This window comes from Phascolarctos cinereus, unplaced genomic scaffold (assembly GCF_003287225.1).
Source record: "Phascolarctos cinereus isolate Bilbo 61053 unplaced genomic scaffold, phaCin_HiC Scaffold_4;HRSCAF=312, whole genome shotgun sequence".
In the NCBI taxonomy this organism is placed as follows: Eukaryota; Metazoa; Chordata; class Mammalia; order Diprotodontia; family Phascolarctidae; genus Phascolarctos; species Phascolarctos cinereus.
The window spans coordinates 207,452,500-207,472,844 of record NW_027555847.1 but is presented as its reverse complement, the minus strand read 5'-3'; the positions used below and the strand labels follow the sequence as shown (position 1 = coordinate 207,472,844).

The 20,345-nt window shown below is 37.9% G+C and overlaps 1 protein-coding gene and 1 long non-coding RNA gene across 6 annotated transcripts in view; one reads left to right on the top strand and one right to left on the bottom strand.

The window, feature by feature from the left end:
• Nucleotides 1-4,774: 4,774 nt before the first annotated feature.
• Nucleotides 4,775-8,401, top strand: LOC144456851 (uncharacterized). The gene is made up of 3 exons (XR_013486026.1): nt 4,775-4,845; nt 5,499-5,538; nt 8,333-8,401. It is a non-coding gene; the product is annotated as an uncharacterized LOC144456851 (long non-coding RNA).
• The window catches only part of LOC110198238 (SUN domain-containing protein 3-like), a 71,966-nt gene continuing 59,527 nt past the window's right edge, over nt 7,907-20,345 (bottom strand). For 3 of the 5 annotated variants that reach the window (XM_020972435.2, XM_020972438.2, XM_020972437.2), the window contains exons 8-11: nt 19,976-20,091; nt 18,125-18,292; nt 15,371-15,463; nt 7,907-8,186 (exon numbers count right to left, since the gene is read on the bottom strand). In XM_020972435.2, coding sequence (XP_020828094.1) covers nt 8,067-8,186; nt 15,371-15,463; nt 18,125-18,292; nt 19,976-20,091 — 497 coding nt within the window. In that variant the 3' untranslated portion in view covers nt 7,907-8,066. Of the gene's footprint in view, nt 8,187-15,370; nt 15,464-16,020; nt 17,548-18,124; nt 18,293-19,975; nt 20,092-20,345 lie in introns of those variants that run through there. The other 2 variants (XM_078152862.1, XM_078152863.1) reach the window with 2 other exon arrangements.

Sequence of the window (20,345 nt, the reverse complement as noted above, 5' to 3'; positions counted from 1 at the left end):
GACTAATAAGTGACTGTTTCTGAGTCTAACTCCAGGTGTAAATATCAAGGAAGGCTGTCTGAGCCACTGATCCATGATGCCAGTAGCCCTGTGAGGGTTAAGTATGAACTACAGGTATGATTTCTTGGGAAGCTTGAGAGGGCAACTATTCTGCATGTGCTGAGGTGTGACCCTCTTGACTTGATTCCTTAACTGAAACCTGTCAGGTTTTTAAGTCTCGCTCAATGAAGTTTGAAATAACACTCTGTCTGGAGTTGACAGGAAGTTGGGGGAAATATTGTTCTCTTATTCTAATCTCTTAGTGGCAAGTTTCTAAAATCAGAAGATTTTGTAAGTACAGTAACAAATTTACTAAAATAATTGATTATGGAACATCTTAAATTACTATAGGGCTGGGACTACTGTTCCTGTGTGTGTTCCCATATGAGTTAGGGTCTTTAATTCTTGGTAATGGCATGGTCCATAATTTTCTGGGACTAACCCCACAGGAATGTCATGTGTTACAATGCGACTACTGCTTGATAAAGATGGCTGCCAAGAAAAACCACAGAGTTGGAAGTTCATTTTTAATGTTATCAATAAAAAGCGCTAAACTCAGAAAACAGGAGATGACAAGTTGGTAGTATGAAATCTATATTGATATTTCTCAAGTTACTTTTTACTTTCAGTTCATGTCTTTGTGCCTCAGTTTCTCTACTATTGAAATGTTGAGAATAATAGAAAATATTTCACAGTGATGTTTGAAGCTAATACCATCTCAAAGTGTTTTCACTATTGGCATACCTCATTTTATTGCACTTTGCTTTATTGCACTTTGCAAATATGCTTTTTATAAATTAAACGTTTGTGGAACCCTTCATCAGTTAAGAAAATAACAAATGTAAGAGACATGAAGAAATAGGGACACTAATGAACTGTTGGTGGAGTTGTGAACTGGTCCAATCACTCTGGAGAACAATTTGGAACTATATGAAAAGGACCAAAACCTTTACATACCTGTAAAGGCCCAAAACCCTATACAACTCTGTATATACCCTTTCACTCAACAATACCACTAATGGGTCTGTATCCCAAAGAGATCAATAAGGTAAAAGGACCCATTTGCACAAAAATATTTATAGCAGTTCTTTTTGTGGCAGCGAAGAATTGGAAATTACAGAGAATGCCCATCAACTGAGGAATAGCTGAACAAGCTGTGGTAGACGATTGTGATGGAATACTACTGTGCTGTAAGAAATAACAAGGTCTGCTTTGTTTTGTTTCCTCTTTCTTCTGGTTTCTTCTATTGGCTCTAATTCTTCTTTACAACATGACTAATGTGAAAATATATTTAATAGAAATGTATATGTATAGCCTATATCAGATTTCGTCTTGGGGAGGGAGGTGGAGAGAGGGAGGAGAAAAATTTAAAGTTTGAAAGCTTATGGAAGTGACTGTTGATAAATCAAATTAATTTAAAAAAATGACAAGAAGGATGGTTTCAGAAAATCTGAACAGTCTGATATTAACTGATGCAAAGTCAAGGGAGCAGAACCAGAATACTGTACACAGTAAAAGCAACATAATAATGATGATCATTGTGAAAGAGTTAGCTGCTCTGATCAATTCATGATCCAAGACAATTCCAAAGGAACCAAGATGAAAAATGCTATCTACCTCCAGGAAAAGTGATAAGCTCCGAGTTTATCACTGAAAAAGCTGAGATTTTTCACTTTTTTATATGACTTCACATGTATAATTGATAATATATTGCTTGCTTTCTCAAGGAGCACAAGAGGAGTGGAAGGAAGGGAGTCAATTTAGAATTCATAATTTAAAAAAAGAATGTTAGAAAATTTAAAAAATGTAACTGGTAAACATTTAATGAAAGAAATAAAAATATATTTTAAACAGCCTATATTACTCCCTCTCATACACTCTACTTTGCCAGCCAAACTAATTGCCTTGTTGTTCCCTATTCCCAGTACATTCTGTCCACTACTGCTGTGCTGTCCCCCCAAGTCTAGAATTCTCTCCCTGTCCACCAACACCTCTTAGAATCCCTACCTCCCTTCAAGGCTCAGCTCAAGTGTACTTCTCCTATATGAGATCTTCCTTTACCCTCATCCTCCTCAAATAATTTGTATTTACTTTGCATATATTTTGTACTTCTTTCTATGTGTATGTGATTTCACGATCAAGAATAACTTTCCAATCCCCCAGCTCCAAACAGTGCCTAGAATTTGGGAAATATTCAATAAAAGGTTTTTTTTAATTGAAATATAGTATCCAAGACCAAGGATCACATAATCTCACTATACATTGAACTAGCTATATTACCTCCAAAATACTGTTTTTATTTCTGGATAACACTTTAAATAAGCACACTGAACAGCTACATCAAAGGGAAAGGAGGCAATTCAGAATATTAGGAGAACTCAAATCCAAGCAGCACAATGATCCACTGATGGAAATAAGGATGTTTCGCAGATGTTCAGCCCGGAGAAGAGAACGGACAAGCTGATGACTGTCTCCTTGAGCCCAGAGAGTAGAATTAAAAGCAACTGATAAAAACTGTAGGAAGGTAGATTCCAGAAGAACACTTCCTAATAATCAGAGCTAACAATGAAATGAACTCTATCTCTCTCCTCACCTGTACATTCTGAAATCTCTGGATTCCTTTCACATTCAGCTCAAGCACTGCCTTCTGCACAGGACGTTTTCTTTCAGTCTTTCCACTTGCTAGTCCTGTACTTTCACCACAAACATCTCAATGTCCCCCAGGTTACTTTGTAGCTGATTTGATTTGTGTGTGTGTGTGTGTGTGGTGTGTGTGTGTGTGTGTGTGTGTGTGTGTGTGTGTTGTCCCCTCCATTAGAATACAAGCTCCTGGGGGGCAGGAACTGTTTTGCTTTTGTCTTTGTATCTCCACTGACTTGCATGGTGACTGGTATAGAGCAAGCACTTAATATTTGCTTCCTTATTAGTTGATTTGTTAGTAAGGCATGTGTTCTCTATCATTTGAGGCCTTCAAACAAAAGATAGATGACCACATTTTGGGAACTTTGTAAAAGTGGCTCCTGCTCAGGGAATGGGTTGGATGAGCTGATCTATCTGGTCATTTCTAACTCTCACATTCAACACATCTACTTAAGTCCCTATTTTGGCCAAGGCCCTGGTGACATTAAATTAAGTAGGATGTGAATGGTGGCCCTCCAGGGGCATGTAAGTAATTTTAGGAAGGAAGCTTAATGCAATAAAAGAAGACTGAATCAGAAGTCAAAGGACCTGGGCTCAAGTGCAACTTTCTAGCTGTATGACCTTAAGTAAATCATTTAACTTTCTGAGGTTTTCATTTCTAAAATAAGCATAATTAGCTGAACTATCTGCTTCAGAGAGCCTTTGTGAGGAAATCATTGTAAAAAACTTTAACGTCCTAAAAGACAAGTGAAGTTTTTAAAAATTTCATAATGATATAATGGCGTGGTGGACTTGAAGCCAGGAAGAACAGGGTTAGAATCTCACCTTAAAACACTTACAAGCTGTGTAATCTTGGGCAATTCATTTAACATCTCTGGAATTCAGTTACCCTATCTGTAAAATGAGGGGGTTGGACTTGATGACCCTCAAGGTCCCTTTTCGCCTACTCTAAATCAACGATCCTATATTAAATTCAGCAGGAATATAAAAGTTTCATATACAAAATATTTGACTCCAGACTATCTTTCTGGACTTGTTACGTATTACTGAACTCCACAAACACCTTCTAGTAAATGTGGCCTGTTTGCTGCTTCTCATACATGACAGTCTATGAAGGGCTTTCTGAACAAGATGCCCTTTATGCCTGGAATACATTTTCTTCCCAACTCAGACCGGGCTTCCTTGAAAGTTCTGTTCAGCTGTCACCTCCCACAAAATGCCCATTTCCCTCTTCCTTCCCTTGACAGCACCCTGCCTCCAGGAATCACTTTGTATGTACAGTATTCTGTCTTTAGTGTGTACACGGTTTTCCTGCCATAGAATTTAAACTCCTTGTGGGCAGGAGCTGTTTCTTGTTTGCCTATGTATCCCTAGCACCAACCACAACGCTTTGCAGACACCCAGCAAAATCTGGTTGAACTGAATGACAGATACAAGATAATACCAGTCAAGTGAAAAAGAAGGAAACCCCCATCCCCCAAATTGTGTGAACTCACCAGCTCCACAGCCACGGTGAGGCAGGGGCACTATTTTTGGTCAGTTTGATCTTCACTGCTGTGGCGTGCTGGGCCATTTTCAAGGCTCTGGATAAGGAGGGCAGAGACCCAACCAGGCCCCGAGGGAGAGGCCTCAGCTTGGAAGCAGGGACTCCTTTGTTCATCCCTGACGCTAATTCCGCGGCTGGCACACAGGCAGCACATAATAAATACCAGCTGGTTGTCTGGGTGACCAGACGCCCCACCGAGCATACCAGAGCGAAGGGAGAGAGCAACGCCCCCCCATTCTCATCCATGCGAAACTTCCTGCGCGCGCGAGCGCTGCTCACCTCCGCGCTTCTCACCCCCGCGCTTCTCACCCCCACGCTTCCTAGGCACAGCCGCACTCCCGCACCCCACGCACGAGCCGCTCAGGGGTGAAGATTCAGGCAGCCCAAATCCACGGTCTTGGCCCGGAACCTCATAGCGCCGCGGCTGCAGCTGCGAAGCTGTATGCTCCCCATGCTCTGGCGGTCCACTTTCTTCCCCTACCTGGCTTCGCGAAGCGGGCGCCTAGCTCCCAGGTTCCGCCGGTTGCCGCGGCGACGGCAGGGGCCGGAGGCCTCCTGCCCTTTGACCCAAAGCGGTGCCACTGAGCCTCCGCGAGCCCGTCTGTGCTGGTCAGGCAAAGGTTAGTGGGACTTTCAGAGAAACGTGGAAGTAACTGCCATAACGTGTAATCTTGTTCATTTCTTTTTCTGAGCAAGAAAGTTTGCATTTCTCTACCCCCCCCCCATAGTTTGAGCCTTTGAGGGAGCACCTGCTGTTGTGCGAAGAAGGCCCCAATTTGCACCAAGTGTTGTTTTTTTTTTTACATTTTATTTTTAATGTTCATTCTTCACAATCAGCTTTAGTGGCCTAGCGAAGCTGCCGAGAGTTCATTGGCCCGTGGGCTGCCCCTAACCTCAGCTGGAGGTTAAGGTAACCAAGGAAATGGACCGAGTGACCCCTCTATCACTTGTTAGCTGTTATCTCCTTGGGCATGACCCTCCATCCCACATGAAGCACCCAGTCTCCTCATTTATAAAATGGGAATAGCAGTAAATATAGGGGCCCCGAAAGACTTAGTGCAGTTTCTAGCTTTGAGCAGCTTGAAACTGCACTTGGACTTTGTGTTACTGTATCAGAGGAGTCTTGTCTGTCTTGTCCCATGGGGAGTTCCACCCAACAGACTGGAGGAATCTTCCTCCTGCACTTAAAAACACTTCATGTTAAGAGACCTGGAGATTTATTTCTTGTGCAAAATTCTCGGTGTTGATCCTTTTTCTCTCCATTTCTCTGAAGGAAGCAGAAAAGGGAGATACTCTGAGATCATAGTCTGGAGGTAAGTAAGAACAACTCATCAGGAAAAAACTGCTCTGCTTTAATACCTATGGTGCCGCTAAGCTTTCTTTGGCAATGAAAATGCATTCTCTTTGGTCCTGGGCCCAAAATTGTCTTAGGTCTCTCTTTGCCACAAACTTGATGCTCCAACTCTCACAGTTCACCATATCTAGCAAACCCTGAACCCACCACGTCTTAGGTTGTGGTGCATTATACCATGTCTCCTCTTTGCCTTTTCCGTGTCTTGCTCTGGAAACAGTAATCAATTCCATGCTACCTTTCTTGAAAAGGGTATGTCAGTCAGTTGCCCTCTCACTAATTTCACAGACCAAAAACACAACTCCCTGGCCACCCTCCCCTCTTCATGTATTGCCTTGCCCTTTTAGAATGTAATCTCTTTGAGGGCAGAGAATGTCTTACTTTTTGTCCTTGTATCCTAGTGCTTAATAGAGGGTCTAGCATTAATCTTTTATAAATGCTTGTTCGTTCATTCATTCATTGACTTCTTAGGGAAGATACTAGGAAGTAAGTAAACATTACAGGGAAGGTGTAATTTGGTTTACCCTAAGACCTTAATAATTACAAATATCTGAAAATGGAATGGCTTGCTTGATCATATATTTTGGACACAGGAGGTGTTTAAGCAGAGGCTTTCCTAGAATGTCATAGAGCGAATTTATCCATTCAGTAGGGAGTTGGGATAGCTCAGTCATGTCAAATTCAAACAGAAACAGATCAGTTCTGGCCGCATATCAACTTAGAAAACCTAATGTTAATGTTATGTTTTACTGTGTTTTTATTTATTTCATTAAATATTGACCAGTTATATTTTAATCTGGTTCTCCAGTGTGTGAAACCTCTGACCTAGATGATCTTTAAGGTGTTTTATGGGTCAGGCCTGACTTGGGTTGGTCTGTCCAGTGGTCCAATCTCAGGACTGAATCACAATGATACACTTAAGAGACCATCAAACATTTAAGAAAAAAGAAATGTACTTCATAGAAACAGAAAAGATATTCAACGAGGATATAGCACTGTCTCAGGAAAGAGACAGCCCTTGACCTCTCCACACAGAAATGCCTCTTGCCAGGGTGTGCTGACTCACATAGGAGGGACATCTATCTTGTTCCTACCACAGGTGCCTTCTAAATCTAAGGTTCCATGACAGGAGAAAAAACATTTTCCAATTGGAATTAGAATATAAGTTCACTTACAGGTAAGATTGCACATTTTATCCCCTGAAAGTAAGCCAGAGAACAAGTCCTAAACACTAAGCAAAGGAAATCTAAATCATTTCCCAGCATAAATGAAGAAATTCCTAAGTAATAGGAGTCAGAAGGATAATGTCTAAATAAGAAAGTAGGTCAGTCATGGAACAAGAGAGATGAATAACCCAGGGATAACCAAGTGCTCCACCATTCTCCATTTAATATTGGAAGAACTAGAGGAAGGTATTTTGGATGGATCTCCATGGAAAGTACGCAGGAGCACATGGATGAGCTGGGAAAAGATGGGAAGGCATACATGGGTTGGGATCTGCATTGTTAAAGGGAACATTAGTAAAATAAGATCACAGATCCCTTTAAGAACGTAAGGTTTGCATATAATGTGACAGACTTCTAATGTTCTTCATAGAGGAAACAACTTTCTTCCTCCATGCTTTCAAAGATAGAGAAACTTGATGACTAGTTAAACATCATCCTTCTGAATTTGCTACTGTAGTTAATGTCATGACCACTTTCCTCAACGCTCAGGTTCCAGACCTTGGTGTCAGTTTGATTTCTTTCTATCCTTCTTAGGCAGCTATGTGGCATAAGGGATAGAGCACCAGTCCTGGAATTAAGAAGACGTGAGTTAAAATCCAGCCTCAGACACTTGCTGTGTGGTCCTGGGCAAGTCACTTAATTCTTTGCATCAGTTTCTTCATCTGTAAAATGAACAGAAGAAGGAAATGGCAAACCACTCCAGTATCTTTGGCAAGAAAACTCCAAAAGGGGTCATGAAGAGTTGGACATGACTGAAAAACAACTGAACAAATCTCAATAAGCCCTACCTCCATATTCCACCTCCTCTCCCAGGCTTTTGTTTGAATTAAATCCAAATAAATCCTTTCCCCAGGAAAGAAACATATTTCAGACAAATCAAAAGCAAAAACAGATTTGTCAAAAGAGAAAAGGAAGCTATATCTTGCTAAAAAGCACCATAGACAATGAAGTAGTATCATTACTAAACATGTATGCACCAAATGGCATAGCATCCAAATTCTTAGAGGAGAAGTTCAGGGAGTTACAGTAAGAAATAGACATCAAATAAAGTAAGGAAAGAGAGGGAGGTAGTATTTGAGCATAAAAAAACCAAACTGATAGAAGTTAATTTCCAAACATTTTTATAAGCAACATTCACTAACTGTAGAAAACCAACTTTACTTAGTATTTTAATGCAAGTGTGAAGTATTTTCCTTGAAGCTGTCCGATTCCAGGGGCTTTAGCTATTTTCACTTGGTAGATATGCCATTTTACATCACCACAGTCAAGTCCCTTGTTCTGGCTTTCCATGGACTCTGAATCGATATAAGCAGGTATATTTGGAGTGGCCCCAATTTGTTAAAATTTTTAGTTTTATGTATAATATGTATTCAGAAACTGCATTCTAAAAATAAACAAAATACAAATCCAAATTAATATTTTATAGTTAAGCCCATCTTAAAGAATATGAAAGTAGTTCAGAAATAATTGTGAATTTAAGCTTCTTCATTTCCTTTCTGACATAAATATTTTTTAATCTTCATTTCATAGATGGAAACAATGAACTACAGAGGAGTGAAGGGATGTTCCCCAGCCTACCTTCATTCCCACACAGATCATACAGAAGAAGAAAAGGAATAGAAAGCAGGCGGTCAGATTCCTCCATATAATTCTCTGTAACAGACTTCCTACACACACATTCAAGCATATACATGTGTTCATTTTGCCTAAATTTTCTAAAAATAGCCTAATGAGCATAATGAAACAGTGATGTTTGTTTTATTTTATTTTTGTTTGTTTGTTTTTAATTTAAATTTTTTTTATTGTTTCCCTACGCTTTTGAGTTGAAAATTTTTCTCCCTTTTCCTCCCCCCCACCCTCCCCAAGAGGGCACACAATCTGATATAGGCTTTACATTTACGTACCCATTAAACATATTTTCACATTAGTGAAGTTCTAAGTGAAAATTAAAACCAATAGGAGGAACCATCGAAAGAGGAAACAAAACTCAACAGAAGGTAAAAATAAGTGATACGATTCGACTTCCATAGTTCTTTCTTTGGATGTGGACAGCATTTTCCATCCAGGCCTCTGGAATGTCTTAGATCCTCATAATGCTGAGAAAGGTTCAGTTTAACAATCTTAATCATTGCATAACGTGGCTGTTATTGTGTACAAAGTCCTCTTGGTTCTGCTCACTTCACTCAGCATCAGACGATATAAGTCTTTCCAGGTTTTTCTGAAGTCAGCCTGTTCATCATTTCTTAGCACAATAGTATTCCATTACATTCATATACCACAACTTGCTCAGCCATTCCCCAATTGATGGGCATCCTCTCAATTTCCAATTCTTTGCCACCACAAAAAGAGCTGCTATGAATATTTTTGTACATGTGGGTCCTTTTCCCATTTGTTTGATCTCTTTGGGATATAGCCCTAGAAGTGCTATTGCTGGATCAAAGGGTATGCACATTTTTGTAGCCCTTTGGGCATAGTTCCAAATTGTTCTCCAAAATGGTTGGATCATTTCACAACTCCACCAACAATGTATTAGTGTTCCAATTTTCCCACATCTCTCCAACATTTATCATTTTCCTGTTTTGTCATGTTGGCCAATCTGATAGGTGTGATGTGGTACCTCAGAGTTGTTTTGATTTGCATTTCTCTAATCAATAACGATTTAGAGCATTTTTTCATATGACTATAGATGGCTTTAATTTCTTCATCTGAGAACTGTCTGTTCATATCCTTTGACCATTTATCAATTGGGGAATGGCTTGTGTTCTTATAAATTTGTCTTAATTCTCTATATATTTTAGAAATGAGGCCTTTATCAGAGAGACTGGTTGTAAAAATTCTTTCCCAATTTTCTACCTTCCTTCTAATCTTAGTTGCATTGGCTTTGTTTGTGCAAAAACTTTTCAATTTAATGTAATCAAAATTATCCATTTTGCTTTTCATAATGTTCTCTATCTCCTGTTTGGTCATGAATTCTTCTGTTCTCCATAGATCTGATAGGTAAACTATTCCTTGTTCTCCCAGTTTACTTATGGTATCAGCCTTTATATCTAAGTCATGAACCCATTTTGACTTTATTTTGGTATATGGTGTGAGATTTGGGTCTATGCCTAGTTTCTGCCATACTCTTTTCCAGTTTTCCCAGCAGTTTTTTTCAAAGAGTGGGTTCTTATCCCAGAAGCTGGGGTCTTTGGGTTTATCAAATAATAGATTACTATAGTCATTGACTACTGTGTCTTGCATATTTAACCTATTCCACTGATCCACCTCCCTATTTCTTAGCCAGTACCAAGCAGTTTTGATGATTGCTGCTTTATAATACAATTTAAGATCTGGAATTGCTAGGCCACCTTCCCCTGCATTTCTTTTCATTAGTTCCTTTGATATTCTGGACCTTTTGTTTTTCCAAATGAATCTTGTTATTATTTTTTCTAACTCTATAAAATAATTTTTTGGTAGTTTGATTGGTATGGCACTGAATAAGTAAATTAGCTTAGGTAGGATTGTCATTTTTATTATATTAGCTCGGCCTACCCATGAGCAACTGATGTTTTTCCAATTATTTAGATCTGATTTTATTTGTGTGAAAAGTGTTTTGTAATTGTGTTCATAGAGTTCCTGGGTTTGTTTCGGAGGTAGACTCCTAAATATTTTATAATGTCTACAGTAAGTTTAAATGGGATTTCTCTTTCTATCTCTTGCTGTTGGGCTTTGTTGGTAATATATAGAAATGCTGATGATTTATGTGGGTTTATTTTATAGCCTGCAACTTTGCTAAAGTTGTTTATTATTTCAAGTAGTTTTTTACTTGATTCTCTAGGATTCTCTAAGTATATCATCATGTCATCTGCAAAGAGTGATAGCTTTGTTTCTTCTTTGCCTATTCTAATGCCTTCAATTTCTTTTTCTTCTCTTATTGCTAAAGCTAAGGTTTCCAGTACAATATTGAATAACAGTGGTGATAATGGACATCCTTGTTTCACCCCCGATCTTATTGGAAATGCTTCTAGCCTGTCCCCATTACATATAATGCTTGCTGAAGGTTTTAGATATGCTATTTATTATTTTAAGGAAGACTCCATTTATACCTATGCTTTCTAGTGTTTTTAATAGGAATGGGTGTTGTATTTTATCAAAAGCTTTTTCTGCATCTATTGAGATGATCATGTGGTTTCTGTTGGTTTTGTTGTTGATATGCTCAATGATGCTGATAGTTTTCCTAATATTGAACCAACCCTGCATTCCTGGTATAAATCCTACCTGGTCATAGTGTATTATTCTTGTGATAAGTTGCTGCAATCTACTTGCTAGTATTTTGTTTAAAATTTTTGCATCTATATTCATTAGAGAAATTGGTCTATAATTTTCTTTCTCTATTTTGACTCTTCCTGGTTTAGGTATCAACACCATATTTGTATCATAAAAAAATTTGGTAAGACTCCTTCTTCACCTATTTTCCCAAATAGTCTATATAGTATTGGAATTAATTGTTCTTTAAATGTTTGATAGAATTCAATGTAAATCCATCTGGCCCTGGAGATTTTTTCCTAGGGAGTTCATCAATGGCTTGTTCAATTTCTTTTTCTGAGATGGGGTTATTTAAGTATTTTACTTCCTCTTCGTTAATCTGGGCAATTTATATTTTTGTAAATATGTATCCATTTCACTAAGATTGTCAAATTTGTTGGCATATAGTTGGGCAAAATAATTCCTAATTATTGTTTTAATTTCCTCTTCCTTGGTGGTAGCTTCCCCTTTTCATTCTTGATACTAGTAATTTGGTTTTCTTCTTTCTTTTTTTTAATTAAATTAACCAAAGGCTTATCTATTTTATTGGTTTTTTCATAAAACCAGCTCTTAGTTTTATTTATTAGTTCAATAGTTTTCTTAATTTCAATTTTTTAATTTTTCCTTTGGTTTTCAATATTTCTAATTTGGTGTTTAGTTGAGGATTTTTAATTTGTTCTTTTTCTAGTTTTTTTAGTTGTATGCCCAATTCATTAATCTCCTCTTTTTCTATTTTATTTATGTAAGCATTTAGAGATATAAAACTTCCCCTAAGAACTGCTTTCGCTGCATCCCATAGGTTTTGGTATGTTGTCTCATTATTGTCATTTCTCTTGAATGAAATTATTGATTGTTTCTATGATTTGTTGTTTGACCCAATCATTTTTTAGGATTAGATTATTTAGTTTCCAATTATTTTTTAGTCTATCTTTCCATGGCCCTTTATTACATATAATTTTTATTGCATCATGATCTGAAAAGGATGCATTTAATATTTCTGCCTTTCTGCATTGGATTGTGAGGTTTTTATGCCCTAGTACATGGTCAGTTTTTGTGTATGTGCCATGTACTGCCGAAAAAAGTATATTCCTTTCTATCCCCATTCAGTTTTCTCCAGAGGTCTATCATACCTAACTTTTCTAATGTTCTATTCACCTCCTTAACTTCTTTCTTGTTTTGTGGTTAGACTTATCTAGTGGAGAGGGGAGGTTCAGGTCCCCCACTAGTATAGTTTTGCTGTCTATTTCTTCCTGTAACTCCCTGAACTTCTCTGTAAGAATTTGGATGCTATACCATTTGGTGCATATATATTTAGTAATGATATTACTTCATTGTCTATGGTGCCTTTTAGCAGGATGTAGTTTCCTTCCTTATCTCTTTTGATTAGATCTATTTTTGCTTTTGCTTTGTCTGAGATCAGGATTGCTACCCCTGCTTTTTTCACTTCAGCTGACATAATATATTCTGCTCCAGCCTTTTACCTTTACCCTGTATGTGTCACTCTTTTTCAAATGTGTTTCCTGTAAACAACATATTGTAGGATTATGGTTTTTAATCCATTCTGCAATCCGTTTCCGTTTTATGGGAGAGTTCATCCCATTCACATTCACAGTTATGATTACTATCTGTGTCTTTTTCTCCATCCTTTCCCCCATTTATGCTTTTCTTTCTCCTTTTTCCTTTCCCCTTCACTAGTGTTTTGCTTTTGACCACCGCCTCATTCAGTCCCTCCCCCTTTTATTATCCCTTTCTCCCCTTTAGTCTTACTGCTGCTTCCCTCCCTTCTTTCCCCCCTCCCTTTTCTTTCCCCTTTTCCCTCCTACTGCCTATAGGGCAAGTTAGATTTCTATACCTAACTGATTATATTATGCCCTTCTTGAGCCTAATCTGATGAGAGTAAGGTTCAAACAATGCTCCCCCCCCTTTCCCTCTGCTGTAATAGGATTCTGTGTCTTTTCCTGTAATGTAATTTACCCTTGTCTGCCTCTCCTTTCTCAGTACTTTTCTAAGATCAGATTGATCCACTTATTTGGATTCATTTAACCCACTTGATTAGTTTTTTTATCATTACATCAAAGTCAACTAATATCCACCCTCTTTATGTATACTCCTTTAACAAGGTGTAATAACAATACAGTTCTCAAGGGTTGCAAGTCTCATATTCCCTTGTAGGGGTTTAAACACCCCCCCCTTTATTAACAACATATTGTATCCTTCTGTCCCATTTACCTTTTTAAGTCCTTCTTGAGTCCTGTACTTGAAGATCAAATTTTTTGTTGAGCTCTGGTCTTTTTATCAGGAAAGTTTGGAAGTCTCCTATTTCGTTGAATATCCACCTCCTCCCTTGAAAAATGATGCTCATTTTTGCTGGGTAATTGATACTTGGCTGCATTCCAAGCTCCTTTGCCTTAAAGGAATATCATGTTCCATGCCCTGCGGTCTTTTAATGTAGAAGCTGCAAGGTCCTGTGTAATCCTGACTGTGGTTCCATGATATTTAAAGTGTTTGTTTCTGGCTGCTTGCAGCACCTTCTCTTTCATCTGGTAATTTTGGAATTTTGCTATTATGTTCCTTGGTGTTGTCAATTTGGGATCTCTTTCAGGTGGTGATCAGTGGATTCTTTCTATGGTTATTTTCCCTTCTGGTTCTAGGACTTCTGGGCAGTTTTTCTTTATGATTTCCTGAAAGATACTGTCCAGGCTCTTTTTTTCATCATGATTTTCAGGTAGTCCAATAAATTTTAAATTGTCTCTCCTGAGTGTATTTTCTAGGTCGGCTGTTTTACTGACCAGGTATTTTACATTTTCATTTATTATCTTTTAACTTTTTTGTTTCTGTTTGACTGATTCTTGCTCTGTCATAGAGACATTAGTTTCCATTTCTCCAATTCTAGTTTTTAACAGATTGTTTTCTTCTGTTAGTTTTTGTACTTCCTTCTTCAACTGGCCAATTGTATATTTTAGGGACTTGTTTCCTTCAGCATACTCTTCTGTTAGATTTTGTACTTCCTTCTTCAACTGGCCAATTGTGTTTTTTAGGGACTTGTTTTCTTCAGTGTATTTTTTTTCCAACTGGCCAATTGTATTTTTGAAGGACTCTTTTAACCTCTTTCATTTGACTATTAAAATCCTTCTTGAGCTCTTCTAAGAAGGCTTTTTGGGCTTCAGACCAGTTCATATTCCCTTTTGTGGTTGCAGATGTGGGTTTGTTGACAATGTTGTCCTCTTCAGAATTTCTGTCTTAATCTTCACTCTTCTCATAATATGAGTCTATGGTATGTTTCTTTTTACTCATGGTGTTTCCTTGTTCCCTGGCCCTTAAAGAGATTGAGCTCTCCTGCTGGGGAACAGAGGGTACTGACCCGAGCTTCTTGTGTTGGGAGCCTAGGTCTTGGTCACTGGCTTTGCATTCTGAGGCCTCTTATGCTGGGATTTGGAGGCTATAGGTTTCTGGCAGCTTACCTTGTGGTGGGCTGGAATCAGCAAGGGTGGAACTTTCAGGTAATTCTAGGTTGCCTGCTTTTCCTTTGCTTTAGCTTTCTTCTGCTCCTTTTAGATGGCTGCTGCAGGATGTTTATCTGCCTGGGGCCCCCTGCAGTGTTGTCTCCCTCATTTCTGCTAATGCATTGGGAGATTCCTTTGCAGTAGATTGCTGAGACTCCTTGTGGTTTTCTGAGCTGGTTTCCACCAGTTCCCGCCCTCAGTGAGGCACTTGGAGGTCCAGGTGTTGGTGTTTGCCTGCTCTACCACCTGGGCTTCAGGATTTCTTCACAATTGGAGGCTTCAGGGCTCCTACAGCTCACCTGGTGTTGGGGTGGAATCAGCAAGGTTGGGGCTTTAGGAAGCCTTTAGGTTGTTTTCTTCACCTCCTTTCAGATGAATGCAGCAGGGTACTTAGTTGCCTGGGGCCCCTTGTTTTTGCTGAGGCACTGGGAGACCCGTTTGCTGGGCTACTGCACTGCTGTTCCTTGTCTTTCTTCTAGTTCAGGTGTTCCAGGGTTCTTTTTTTCCTGGGATGATATTTTCTGGGTTTTCAGAGGTTGATAGGGGAGAGTGAGAGTGACTACCTTTTCACTCTGCCATCTTGGCTCCCGGAAGTGGAACCCTGATGTTTCTTTTATTATCAAGTTTTTGAAGCCTTATTTACAGGATTTTATATGACTTAGGCATTTCTTCATCCACTTCCTATTGGTATAGGCTTTTATGAGAATTAAATCCAAATACCTCCCTTCCCAGGAAAGAAACATATTTTTGTCTAATTATCTTTTCCCAGGTCTCTCATTACCTGGAGCTGAAATGTCTGAACAGTGATCCCTTTTTTCTCGTACACAAACTGCCCAAGGAAGATTTCTTCTCCCTCCCTTTCATCTTTGAGTCCCTAAACATATGAAAGACATGGAAGTTAGGAGATTAAGGATTATGTGAAAGACTGCTTCACCCAAATGATGAAACTTCTTCGCTCAACTAGCAACAACTCTCTAAACACTTAATTGGCTGGACAGTATCAGTTTAGGTATATTGGATTCAAATTAAATGCACTGCAGTTTGTCAGATACCATGTTCTAGGCATTGTGTTAAGTGGTACAAGAGATTCAAAAATAAAGAAGACACAATTTTGACTTTAAGTAGTTTACACTATAGCACAGCCGATAGATAGGTATCAAAATACATAACAATGTGATAATTGCCTAGGAGAAGTGGGGAGAACATTTACACTTGTTCATAGTTCCTGAGACAAGTAAAAAATTGTTAGGAGAAAAGGCAACATGAACATCACTTTTAGCAGTAACAATGACTAGCTATTTTCATTAGGCAGACTCTATTTTTTATATGGATATCTGAAAGCATTTTGCTTGTAGGAAATAGAGAAAATGGCAAATCACTTTTAGATCTGTTAGTCTCATGATGTAAAAAATATTTTATTTCTAATTTAAATCTCAGGTTACCTAAACAATTTTGTTACTTAGTATACTTTCCAAAATATAAAACATATATTCCTACCCTAGGGCTCAAGGGATCACACAGCACACAAATATATTTCCCTAGTGTGTGTGTAATCCCTTGTCAGCTGAATGAAAGTGACAGTGCATCTTATACACCTTCTTTCATGCTTCTTTCTCTACTCAGTACTTGAAAATAAAGATTAGTTTAGAAGAGAAAAAAAAGCAGGCACTGTTTTACTGGTATTCCAAAGTTTAATGTTTTGTGCCTAATATAATAACACAAAAGGAGGAGTGTGTTAGCTGAATTGATCACATTTAATAAGAAATATTTAATTATTATAATGAAATCATTTTGCCATAATAAAGTCATGTGTCCTAAAACTTAGATACATATGATAAAAGCAGGTCTGACACAACACATTTTATAAAATGACAGAATTTTAGAGTTTGAAAGAACCTTAAGTAGCTATCTATTACAACACACAAATGAAATAGAATTCTCCACTCTATAGCCAACAAGTGGTCAGGTCTCAGCTTCAAGATTTCCAATAAGGAAATGGGCTCTGAAGGCAGCCTGTTCTATATCTGGGTGGCTTGAAGCTACAAAGTTTTTCCTAACATAAAGCCTAAATTTGCCTTTTTGCAACTTCTCTCTATCACTCCCAGTTTTGTTTTATGGAAACAGACAGAACAAGTCAAATCCCTCTTCCATGTGGCAGCCCTTCAAATACCTGAATACAGTTGTCTCTTCTCCAGACTAAACAACTTCATTTTATTCAACTGATTCACCATCATGATGACCTTCCTCTAGACATACCCTAGCTAGACAGTTCAATATTAAATATTTATTTACTCATAATTTCCTACCTCTTTGCTTTTCGTATGCTATTCTATGTGTGGGATGCTCTTCCCTGCCATTATCCCCCATAAATTCCTACCCAGATTTTAGAGCTAAATTCAAATAAAAACTATTTTATCAAGACTTCCTTAGTTACTTCCTCAATTATTAAAACCTTTTTTCCTTTTTGGACTTCACATAACACTTTGCTGCTCTAATATATACTTATGTCTTATTTTTTATTATATGTCATATACCCTCCTCTAGATGGTAAGCATCATTTGGACAGTGACCTTTCTAGTGTCTAAGCAAGGGCTCTGTGTACTGTATATAATCAAGAAATATTTGTTCATTTGAATTTAAATGAACCGAGAATTCTTTTAAGTAATATGTTTTCTATGGCTAAAATATGATTTAATTAGCTAACAGAAATGTTAAAAGTCTGGAAACCTCATTGTTTGAGGGGCTATTTGAATAGAGGAAGCTGTTTCATTGGTGGTGGAATTGTGAATTGGTTCAACTGTCCTGGCAAACAATTTTGAAATATGCAAGAAAAAGTTATCAAGTTGTTCATAACCTTTGACCCAGAGAGCCCTTTACTGGAAAGGACCTTACTGGCAACACAAAAGAACATATATTTCCAAAAACATCTGTAACAGCAATATTCGTGATGATGAAAACCTAAAAGCAAAATACATGCCTAATTACAGAATTGCTAAATAATAGGATATATAAATGTAATAGAATATCATTGTATGATAAGGAATGGCAAATGTACAGACTTCAAAAAACATGGGTAAACTTGGGTGAAGTGATGCCAGATGAAGAATGCAGACCAAAACCACTACAACAGTATAAATAAGGTACATCATGAGGCAATAAAACTGTGCTTCAGTACAATGGGCAATGTTGGTATCATCCTACCAAAGTTAAAATGTAAAAAAGTTAACATCTCTTCTTTCTGTTGCTAATCATTGATCTAACTTTATTTAGAGACTGTACAAAAAGGTTTATTTTTGAGTGTTTGTTGGGAGCATACATTGTATAAAAACAAAATATGCAAATACACGTTAAAATATTGATTTAATTTGCCAAATCAGTTTGTATTCAGTGTCTCTGGAACCGTGACAATGATTTACTGCATAAATTATAATAACTCTACATAGTCAGGTATTTACATGCCCAAAGCACATTTCATCATCTTTCTTTTTCTTTTATAATAATTTGAATTTTAAATGTAAAAAAAAAAAGAGCTTACATATACAGAAAAGTCCTTGGGAGCACTGGCAGTACTTCCTGAGGGAGAAATCTTCTCTGAGATGTGCTCCATGGTAACTGCTCTTGGTATGATTTTCCTGGCAAGTTTGATTACAGTATGACCCGTAGAGCCTGGAAATGCCCAGCACTTCCCAGGATGGACATCTGGCTAAAAAAAATATAAATTATTATCCTCTTTGACCTCTTTCTAAACACTAGTTCAGTCAGTAAGTGTTGGTGAGTACCCATCATATGCCCAAGAGTAGGCTAGGTACTATGAGATACACAAAAGAATATAAAAGAAGATTCCTGCCATCAGGAGTTTACATTCTAGTGATGATGATGTCATTAATATAAATTATAATTTAGATAAATAATGAATTGTGCTCTAAATGCTGTAAAAGTTTAGAGAATAGAGAAATGAGAATGTAATAGGAAAGGCTTCATGGAGGGAAGCAGGACAAGAAGTAGACCTTGCAAGGTGAGTAGTGAAGGGGTTAGAGTGAAGTGATGCCATTGTGGAGGTGGTACATTGAGTCTGTATGAGGAAATGCCATGTTTCATATCTAGGGAGGGTTAAAGCACTTCACTCACATTGTTGTTGACTTGTGTAAGAATTGGATTTAAGGAGGCAGAGATGGCAAAGTGTCAGCCTTTCTTCTCCAGAGTCATTGAAGTCCAGTGGCAAGACAAAAGTCAAGGTGACTGGCAATGGCCTAGGATGCAGTGGATGACTTGGCCTTTCTAAATTAAAGTCTTTCCCAGGCCTCAGTTTCTCTGAGGCAATGTCCGTTCAATGACTAAGGCTAGGTAAGAATTGAGACAAAATATGGCCTAATTTACCATCACAAAGATATCAGTTTGGGAGGGGAATTGTTTTCATATCTTGGATACCAAACCCTTATCCCATTTGATTACTTTAAATCTTAACCCACTTATATCAATTTTGTTTGTGAGTGGGGAAGCAAATTGACTAGGGAGGAATAGAACTTTTCTGCCCTATTACACTGAGGGCCCAGCTGAGATTATATCATGTGAATTTGTGACCCAGTCAATGAAATGTCATAATCTTCTCTTCAGGAGCACATGAATAGGAATGAGGGAGGTGGATGGTAGAAGCAATGCTGGAGTTTGGCAAGGCGTGATCAGTGATAAGTCAAGGAAAGGGCAAGAGATTCAAGAATGAAGAATAGTGTAAAGTTGAGTTGGTTCACCAAGAAGTGAGTTAAGGAAGAGAGAATATAGCCAATGCAAGGTAATGGCCTAGGATAGACAAGAGGCGTGAAGGATATGGAGATCACTGACAATGAAAAACTTTATGATGGATTAGCATGCAAGCAGACTAGTAATACAAAAATATTGGTGTAATGAGTATAATACCAACTTCAACAGCCTTTCACAGACACTAGAGACAGGATTACTGTATCTTTAAGAGGTACAGGGAGCTAGGATTAACAATTTAACCATCATTTTATGAGAAACCTGTAAAGAGAACTGGGATCTAAATAAACTATTGTTGAAATTGAGCTTGACCCAATATTATTTTTAATGGAAAGTATTTAATTGATATCCTGAGAAGACTGAATGTTGAGATTGTTTCCAGAAATGAAGATAAGTCAGTGGCTGGGGAACGTTAGAAAAGTGGTGCCTGTAGAATGATATGATCTGCAAGATCCTTTCGAGATCTAAACTCTATGATCCCATAAACTGTGAAAAGTTAGGGGGATTATATCAGGCCTCCAGAAAAGGAGTGATTAGAGTATCTTCTCTTATCCAGCTTTAAGCACTGGGGATTCCATAATCAGGAAATTCATGAGAATGAGGAATAAGATATATTTAATTTTGGTTCTACCTGAAGAATAATATCAGGAGGCATTTCATAATGTAAGAATCCTATCTCATGCCAATGTAGTTTGGCTTTATCATTTTTGTAACTCTCAGAAGTCCATGCTTCAACAATGGAGGCACCTGAAATTAGAAAACAAGAAGGCAGAAAAAAATAAATTAGTATGATTCTAAAAATGAGAAGGAAAATGTTAAAGAAATTAAGTAGTATAGTTTGTTCTCAGGAAATCGCAAATTTTAGTGGGTTTGTCAGCAGGTTTGGTGAAGGGAGTAATCCATATCCACAGTGAAATCACAGCTCTTTTAAATTACTGTGTGAAAAAGTCTTCATTCTATCTAATTTACCTTTTATTGCCCAGGCAGGGTTATAAAGGACT